A 10,402-nucleotide genomic window follows, 5' to 3' on the forward strand; every position below is an offset into this window, starting at 1 on the left:
ACACACACACACTCACACACGCACACACACACTCACACACACACACACACACACACACACAGCACACAAAAAAACTTTTCTTTTCTTCTGCATTTCTCCCGTTTCCTAATCTAGCTTTCTAATAAACCTGACATTACATACTACAAATAGTGTTGGCTCTGTGACAAACTGCTTATGTTTCTCTTTTGTAAGTCGCGTTGGATAAATGCATCTGCTAAATGCATAAATTCAGATTAATTTATATATATATATATATAAATACCTTGATACATGTACTGCGTTAGGCTAACCGAGACTTGTCATTTGCACTTATATAGTTGCTCTTTTATTAGTTTTGATTGCATCTATTGTCCTCATTTGGATAAAAGCGTCTGCTAAATGACTAAATGTAAAACCTAATTCAAACTATTCATAGAAGCTACAATAGTATCTTATTGATAGTAAAATAACGCTGCTGATCATGCAGTAATGACACGTGAACCGCTGGAGGAACCAGTCCTGTAAATGATCACAATATAATACATGAGATGATGCTGATGAGTGAGAAGCGGAGCGTTTCTACAGCGTGTTCTTGAGTCCGGCCTGAGATCTGCGATCGATGTGAGCTGACGGGCTTCTGTCACTGCGTTACTTACTGCTCCATCTCTCCAGACGGCGTTTACGGCTCTGAGAGACAGCTGTAAATAGAGCGGCTGTGACCTCCTGCCCTCATTACAGCGAGTAAATCAGGGCCGACAGCCATTACGCTCGGCGCTTTATCACAGGAACACGCAGAGGTCCGGAGCAGAGCGCTCTGAGCATGCAAACACGTCTCTGGAGGTGATAGCGGCGCTTGTTATCGCTGCAGCCCCATTAAAACACGCGGCGCTCTCCATCAGCTTTGTGCCAGAAACTCTCTCGGCATCTTCTGTATTCATACCGAGCAGAAACAAATGTGTTAATGCTGCTTCATGCATGTGTGTGGTTTTATTTAGTCCTTTTATTTTGCTGCTCATCTTGAAAGACTTTCCTGATTAAATAAAGGCTAATAAATAAATAAATATAAATATAAAGGTAAGTAAATAAATAAATAAATGTATTTATTCTGTTATTGTGCTGCCAGTTTGGCTAGAAAACTGATGTTTGGTCTCATAAATGCTTAAATAAATTAAATAAAGGTTGATAAATAAATATAAATGTTATCAAATAAATAAATTAAATAAATCATTTTTGCTTGACCAGGACACTCCTGTAAAAGAGATTTTAGAACTCAGAAAGACTTTCCTGGTAAAATAAAGGTTAATAAATCTATGTAAACATAAAGGTTAATGAATGAATGAATGAATAAATAACTTTTGCTATTTGTCTATCTAGGTCAGGATGCTCCTATAAAAGAGATTTTTGATTAAAGAGATCAAATAAATGTAAAATAAAATTTAAATGAAAGACATCGAGTGACACTGTGACAAAATTGTATATCATGCAAAAAACATGAAATCAAAGTGTATAAATATTTTCACAATTTGCATAGATCTAATTATATGCTAAACTATTAACATGATGGTTAATAAACCTGCTGATTAATTTTTCAAATGTATAAACAGCAGAACAAACACTGTATTAGTATTAATCAGATTAGTTTGCGTTTAGTATTTCAGTCTATTTATTTCACTATTCTGATTAAATACCATCATAAGGGTTTATTTCATTTAATGATTACAGAACAAAGCTGAAACGGATCTCCATGTCTGTTAAATACGGTCATTTCTAATATCATAACAGTGTTCATATCATTATAATATCATAACAGGCTGAGCTGCATGTACAATACGTGTAATATAAGTGCTTAAAATCAGACGTGCAGACTAAACAAGTCTTAAAGTAACAGAAAGCTACCATAAAAAGCTCTAATGAAAACACAGCGAGACGCTCAGCAGAAGAACTGAACTCATGGAGGAAAGTCACAGATGAAACGCTCGAGTTACAGATGCTTTCTTTCACAACAAGAGACACAAATGAAGCATAAAATAACTGATTAAATACCATCATGAGGGTTTATTTCATTTAATGATTACAGAACAAAGCTGAAACGGATCTCCATGTCTGTTAAACACGGTCATTTCTAATATCATAACAGTGTTCATATCATTATAATATCATAACAGGCTGAGCTGCATGTACAATACGTGTAATATAAGTGCTTAAAATCAGACGTGCAGACTAAACAAGTCTTAAAGTAACAGAAAGCTACCATAAAAAGCTCTAATGAAAACACAGCGAGACGCTCAGCAGAAGAACTGAACTCATGGAGGAAAGTCACAGATGAAACGCTCGAGTTACAGATGCTTTCTTTCACAACAAGAGACACAAATGAAGCATAAAATAACTTCAGGGACAAATTACAGAGCTTTGTGAAATAAAATAATAATCCTGGCCCGCGGCCCGTCATCACGTTCATCCGGAGCGACTCGAAATATTTGTGTTTCGTGAAAGCATTCAGTCACGCTCAGAATATTTTCTGCACCAGTACAGAATCAGTCAACGTGTTTTCATAATCTGGCTTTCTGAGCTCAGCAGAAACTCTGTGATGAACAGAACCACGAGCTAATAAGTTATTATCATTAACTAAAACCATTACAAACATCAGTTGCACTTTATAATAAGGTTCCGTTTGTTAACTACATTTAATGCATTAACTAACTAACTAATAAAAACACAACTTCATTATTAGTTCATGTCAGCTCAGGTCCATTAAATAACCCTACAACTTTAGATTTTAATAATGTATTAGGAATCAACATTAACTAAGATTAATAAATGCTTTAGAAGTATTTTTCATTGTTAGTTTTTGTTAACAAATGTAACTTTATTGTAAAGTGTTACCGAAACATTCTTTGTTACTTGAAATAAAATAATAAAATATAAAAACATTTTTAAAAATTAACTTATTTTAATTAAATTAGTTTCCACAGCAACATTTCTCATTTTCATTTAGTTTAACTTAAAAGTAACTCAAACTGAAATTTTAAAAAATTATAATAAAAAAGACAAAAACTACTAAAAATCTATTTTTTCTCATTTTTGTTTAACTTGATGTAGTAAAATAACTAAAACTTAAATAAATACAAAAATAATAATAACCATATACAAATTTTTTTTTTTTTAAATGCTAAGAAAAAATACAAAAACCACTAAAACGTTAACAAAAATTTAAATAAAACAAAATATAATAATAATACATTTTATTTGTAATGCATCTTTCTCATACTCACACGTTTAAAAAATAAAAAATAAAAGCTATTAATAAAAATTAATAATAAAACTATTAATAATTAAAAAAACATTCATAGTAAAACTATTAATAAAAACTACAATAGTATCTCATTGATAATAAAACAACAGTGCTGTGGACTGTATTTAAAGGGACAGTACACGCAAATAAATTATGACATTCTAGTTTCAAAATGGTTTAAAGTCCCAATGACTTCCACAGACCTTCACAGACAAAAAATACTATAGAAGTCAATGGTTACCGTCGACGGTTACCAACATTCTTCAAAATATCTTCTTTTGTGTTCAGCAGAAGAAAGCATCTCATACAGGTATTGAACGACACGAGGGAGAGTAAATGATGACAGAATGATCATCATTTTTGGGGGGTGACTATCCCTTTAAATGCGATCTTCCTCCATAACTCAAGATCTCCTCACTGTATCCTGTGAGACGTCCAGAAACACACGCTGACACACTTTACATGAGCTCCAGTATAATTCACCGCAGTAAAACAGCACAGGTACAGTGTTTAGTTTATAAATGTCACATTACTCGCGTCACGCTCACGGCATCATGACAGCGCCTCTAACAAGACACGCTATTTATTGGGCGAGACTCGCGCAGAGATGTTTGAGTTGGACACGCCGACGGTCAAACACCACCAAACAGAACTATTCGCTCGATTTATAGCTGGTAAATATGGCTGATAATGGGCAATATCGACGAGAGACGTGTGTACAATATTCTTTAGAAAAGCATTCCAGACTCAGGGTGGGAAAAGCGGGCGTAATAACTCTGCAGCGCTCTGACGGGCCAAAGAAAGAAGCGAAGGAACTGACACCAGGCAGAATAAACAAGCAGCGCTAAATGTGCTGCAGGCCTCACGCTTCACCTGTGTTTAGCTTCATCTGATTTATCCCTCATATACATACATACATATTAGGGCTGTCCCTTTAACACGTTCATTTGGTGCGATTAATTACAGAAAAAATAACATGTTAAAATGCATTTAATGTGGCGCCCTGTCCAGAGCTGTCTTTCCTCTCACACTGATTCAGCTGCTGATGAACATGAGGAGTCTATTAGAATGAGCCTAAAATTCAAGATATGAGCGCAAAAAATAAATCACCCTCTTATGTTTATATAATATGATATAGTTTAGCAATATCACACCAGCAAGAGAGCTGTTTCTCCACAATATCTGCACCACTGCAAATGTGATTTGAGTTATTTATACAACAGTTCAGTAGTGTTTTAGACTCAATATTGTCTGTATTTGCTAAATTTCAAAAATTAAAAAAGTTCCAATCAAAGCCACAGCAGAACTGTTGACTGTCTCTGATCAACACACGGCGGGGATTCATTACTGAATCAATCAACCGTTTGAACGAATCGAGTGAGTCAATCATTCAGTGACTCTTTACAGTCACGTGATTTGTTTCTGAATAAATGAGCCATTTGAACAAATCGGTTGAATGAATGATTCCATGACTCACTCATTAAGACAGTTTTATATTTAGAGAGTCATTTCATTTAAAAAAAACCATTTAATATTTCAGTATTCATTTTTAAAAACATACTCATTAATACCCATACACCGTGTGTGTGTGATGTGTGTGTGTGTAAAAAATATCATACATGTGCAGCACATATGTCTCATAACCATGTCTGTGTGCTTCTCTAATGAACTTACACCTAGACTATCATTATCTCTGTTTTATGTGTCATTTAAAGAAACAGCAGATGAACCATCAGTTTTATTTGCTCCTAATTGACTGAACAAATGGCTGCTATCAGGTGTTTAACCCACAACACTTCCATACATCAGCGCTGTGACAGCAGGAGCCGTAATAACACGTCAATAAAAGGTCAGACAGACAGTCTTCATCAAACGCTGGATCGGCCGTAATGAGCGCGGCGTGCAATCTGTTTTGCTAATATTAAACTAATAGATGATCTAACAGGGGAAATATTAATCTGTCGAGCTACCGAGCACCAATAACACTCTGCCAAACCCAGCCGCTGATTCATCTGCCATTGGCAGTGATTTCTGACACACTCCAGAGAATCATTCAGCGGCGCTCGCAGCAGATCTCAGCTCAAATGTTTGTGTTTTACACGTTCCAGCCTTTCATTCTCTGCTCTCAGACACACACACCGTCCGCTTTAATGCAGAGGAATTTTTCCTGTAGAACCTGACGTCACACTGATCCAGGAACAGTGTTCGCTTCTCTGTCTCACCGTCCTTTTCAAAGCAAGCCTTTCACATCAGCTCTCAGACCAATTCATGCAAAGCACATAAAAAAAGGTACAAAAGCTGTCAATCTAAACGGAGTGTATTAGTAGCTTTTGAAAAGTGACAGCTTTTGTACCTTTTTTTCTGGGAGTGTGAGAAGTTTAGCTTTATGCACATCTATGGAAGCTTGCTTCTGCCACGCAATGAAAATATTAAAAAGGTAATCACAATTATGACTTTATTTCTCAGACTTGCGAGTTTATATCTCATAATTCCACGTTAGAAACTTGGGTGGGTTTACAATTTGCAATTTTGACTTTTTTCTCTGAATTATGAGTTTATATCTCACAATTTCAACTTTTTCCCTCACGATTCTGACTTTTCATCTCACAATTTAGCCATTTTTTCTTGCAATACCGAGTTTATATCTCACCGTTCTGAGTTTACATCTCACACTTTGAACTTTTTCCTCAGAGTTTATATTGTGCAGCCTTTTTTTCCTCTGAATTGAGTTTACATTTCACAATTTTGCTTTTTTCCATCACAGATTACAAATAGAAAAAAGGTAATTTTGACTTTTTATCTCACATTTCTGACTTTACTGAATTTACATTATTAGTTTACATTACAACAATATTTTCTCCCAATTCTGATTTTTTTTTTCTCACAATAGCGAGTTTTTTTCCAAAATTCCGTTTTTTAAAAATTACCTTTTTTAATAACAATACAAAAGGTAGTTGTCACTTTTGTATCCCTCAGTCCTGACGTTTGTTCTTGAATTGTTAGTTTATATCTCAGTTCTGACATTTTTCTTCTCAGAATTGCAAGATTATACAGAAAAACGTCAGAATTGTGAGATATAAACTCATAACTGTGAGAAAATAGTCAGAATTAAGAGCTAAAAAAATCACAATTACCCTTTTTATTTTTCATTCTATGACAAAAATTAGCTTCCATGTACACTAACATTGTTAAAGTCTAATTCTGTCATAGAATAAAAACATTTAAAAAGGGTAACTGTTACTTCTTAGCTCACGATTCTGACTTTTATTCTTGCAATTATCAGCTTATATCTCAGTTTTGACTTTTTTCTCAGAATTGCGAGTTCACGTTTTGTAATTCTGAGTTTATACTGAAAAATGTCAGAATTATGAGATATAAACTCACATCAAATTGCAAGAAAATAGTCAGAATTGTGAGCTAAAATGTCAAAATTACCCTTTTTATTTTTTATTCTATGACAGAAATAATCTTCCATGCATATCTGTCCATGTCTATATTTAGAGAGCTGATAACTGATGATCCATCTGCACTCTCTCTCTGTGTCTCTCTCTCTCTCTCACTCTCTCTCTGTCTCTCTCTCTCTCTCTGTCTCTCTCTCTCTCTCTGTCTGTCAGCTGGTATGAGAGGTAAAGCTGTTGACCTTTAGTTAGTGTGTTTGGGCTTTTTCTCGCCCGCCCCTCTTTGTTTGCGACACATCAGGTTGTCCGCATTCACACACACACACACACACACTCATACACACACACACACACACACACACACTCATACACACACACACACACACACACACACTCACCTCCCATGAGTGTCTTGTGTTTCGCACGGATCCTGACTGCACCTTCTCCAGCGGCAGCGGGACTCCCTGGAAGGGCCCGATCCAGGTGCCCTGTGGGATGCGCTGGGCTGCACAGATGCCGTATCCCAGACCCGGGACGGTGCTGGTGCACAGACACACCTCACGGGGCAGATCCCTCAGCCAGTCCGGGACCTCTGGAGGAGGAACGGCCCCCGAGGAGCTGCTGGTCCCCACCAGCCTCCGCAGCGAGTGCAGGGGTCCGTGCATGGGGCACTCGCCGTTACGGTTGTCCGCACACATGTCACAGCCTGAGGGACGGCACAGCGAGAGGGCCGGTTATTTACCCGCACACAGATGGGACCCCGAACAGCCCACGCGATCCCCTTCACTGAGTCACACACAAACTTTAAATTGTGCTTTTGTCAGCTGGTGCATGAAGACATTTCTGCTTCTGTGCTGGAAAGGCTGAATAACAACTTTAAACCTAAAGCTTTAAATGTAAAAACAAATGCATTCATCAGCTTATGAGCACAACAGCGTTCAATAATTTCACAAGATTAATCACTCAAAAGTGTGCTTATATTTGTTTTCAAGTCAAATTATTGACTTGAAAAAAATGTGCAATTTTCTTTAAATGATGCAAAACAGATTTTTGTGCATTTGGCTTTAAATTATGCAAAAAAATGTGCAGGTGACTTTAAATGATTGACTTTAAATTATGCAAAAATATTTTGTGCATTTGACTTGAAATTATAAAAAAAATGTGCATTTGACTTTAAATGATTTACTTTAAATGATGCAACAACAACAAAAAAAGGATTTTTGTGCATTTGACTAAATTATGCAAAAAAATATTTTGTGCATTTGAATTTAAATTATGGTGGGAAAATGTGCAGTTGACTTGAAATTATACAAAAAATGTGCTTAAATGGTTGACTTAAAATTTGCACGACTAAAAAAAAAGAGTAAAAAATTATACAACTAGATTGTATTCAACATTTAAATAGATATGAGTGATCTATGTGATTTCTGCTTCGCGTTTGAACACGTGCAGCTCGCTCATTAATAAAGCGCAATGTGCATCATCTTCTAAACTGGCCTTAGTTTCGATGTATGTGCTATTTAGTCTCGAGTCGTGTTTCTGTTATTTTGTACTGTGCATCAGAATATTTTCATCGCGTTTTGCGTCTGAAACTCGCAGTAAATCAGCAGCGCAAATGACGCTGCGTGTTAAAGTGCATGCGCTGGTCTGTAAAGCGCTTTATAAATGAGCTGCACTGCTCTGAAATATGAGCTCAGAATCGCGCGTGTAGATAAAGAAGTCTCACTGTCCCCCGGAGACACACATGTCCCGTGTTGGGATGATGAATGTGGGCCGATGGAGCAGATCGATCAGTGATCCGGACTCACTCTACAAAACTATACAGCAATTAATTGTGTGTTGTCCTCTCATCCCTCATGTGCTGCTGCATTTATCGATGAAGATCTGCTGATCACATCTCACATTCATACAGTATTTCCCTCCGTGCATGAGCGTTTATTTAATTATCCAGAAAAAAAAAATATATAGCATATATCAGAAAGCGAGAGGAAATATAACGGGCCAAAACCTACGTCGCAATTAATAAAGATTCAAAAGCGTGCATTCAGAAGAATTCAGAGTAAAAATGATTTCAGTTGTTGACATTGACAATCAATGTAATTATAATGCATTTGAATTTTAATTACAAATATTTACGAAATCTCAGATTTTAAGCCAATTTAAATAGCCTATGCAAATCAGCTAAAAATGTACTATTCATTGAATATGCATTTTAAAATAAGGCCGAGATTAAATGTCGATTTATTTAATTTCTACTCATTTTAACTTCTTTAATTTCAGTAAATGATTTCAGGATATTCGATACCGCTCGTTGATCATTTCTCAGTGATCTGGTATAAAAACAAAAAACTCGTTAAAGTCGACACGGGAATAAATTCAATTCGATCACTATAGAATTGAGTATAATCAGCTGCACGACACAATCTTTGACCCACTACAAAAATACTAACAAGAAGCTGTTTTAAGAAGATTATCTAGCAGCTATGCAGTAATGTTGCTATTTTATCACAAAACTAAATTATTCACTTAAATACAGCATTCATTTAAATATATTTTCAAAATATTTCATTACGCAACAACACGTAAATGGACTTTTTTTTCTCAATAACTATAGGCCTACTAATATTATCGCCATAAACACTTTTGTAATAAAGCGCTCGTTTTTTCGCGGGTTCTGTTGTGTTTAACTATACGGTTCTTTTGAGTTTAAAAAAAAAAAAAAATATATATATATAGCATGCAAGATATTTATTGGTGTTTGATTACAGGTTCTTCAGATGCCGTTTCATTGTTTTATTTTATTTTTTAAAACTGGAGAATAAAAAGTTCCCATCTGAGCCTTTTTCCCCCTCATCTGTATTTTAAGAGAGAGAGTGTGTGTGTTATGATTATGAAAGAGCATAACGCTACATACGGTTGTTGAGCTCTCCGTTGTGGTTGCTGAGCGGGATGATCTCCATCCTCTGCTGTCCGTACAGATAATAGTCCAGCTCCTCGGAGCTCAGCTTCAGCCGCGATCCTTTATCATTCTTAAAGTTGGACGACAAACAAAGTTCTTTGGCTCGAGAAGCTCCGCCGCCGGTGTCGGAGCTCAGCGTCTGTCCGAACAGCGCGATCTGACCCGCGGGAGACGCGGCGGAGGAGCTGGAGCTCGAGATCAGGCTGGGTCTCTGCAGGCGGAGGCTCTCCAGCGGCACCGGAGGCGGCAGAGAAGCGGCTTTCAGTGCGCTATTCTGCGGGAAGAGCTGCTGCCAGTGCTGGATGTAGGTCGGGTCCACTTTGAGGAAAGCAGAACCGCTCGGCTCGCCCGGCTTCAGCATGTCCGACTGTAACAGCAGCACAGATGATGGATGATGATGGTGGACTTTCATGTGCTCTTCAGAAAAGAATCGCTGGTTAAGTTAACTAGTCAGGCCGCGACGCGCGTCTAAACACGCTACAACACAGAAGCCGAGGCGTTCCGGACTTCTGCGCTCGCGCCGCATGTTTCTGCGAGTGAAACACACTTACCCTGTCAGAGGAGTCCAGGCTGTGACTCTCGGACACTCACACCATCACTGCATTGACCGCGAGCTGCGCTCGAACCCCGTCAGCGCGAGCGTCCTCCCACTCCAGCACGTGCCTCTGGACAGACAGACTCAGAAGTGATGCTGAGCATCTGCCTCGCGCTTAGTTTTCATTTTGCATGACTTTTGTCCTCTTTTTTAAAGTTGTGGATCATGCATTCGATTGG

General features: G+C 37.4%; 1 protein-coding gene across 1 annotated transcript in view; it reads right to left on the reverse strand.

Annotated features, from left to right (window-relative positions):
- Positions 1-10,040, reverse strand: part of LOC107726219 (putative histone-lysine N-methyltransferase PRDM6) — a 29,675-nt gene extending 19,635 nt beyond the window's left edge. Inside the window, exons 1-2 of the mRNA XM_016535741.1 lie at positions 9,584-10,040; positions 7,068-7,375 (exon numbers count right to left, since the gene is read on the reverse strand). Of these exons, the coding sequence (XP_016391227.1) occupies positions 7,068-7,375; positions 9,584-10,040 (765 nt within the window). The remainder of the gene's footprint in view (positions 1-7,067; positions 7,376-9,583) is intronic.
- Positions 10,041-10,402: the final 362 nt, after the last annotated feature.

The sequence above is a fragment of the Sinocyclocheilus rhinocerous genome, unplaced genomic scaffold (genome assembly GCF_001515625.1).
Source record: "Sinocyclocheilus rhinocerous isolate Xijiao unplaced genomic scaffold, SAMN03320098_v1.1 scaffold2531, whole genome shotgun sequence".
Lineage (NCBI taxonomy): Eukaryota > Metazoa > Chordata > Actinopteri > Cypriniformes > Cyprinidae > Sinocyclocheilus > Sinocyclocheilus rhinocerous.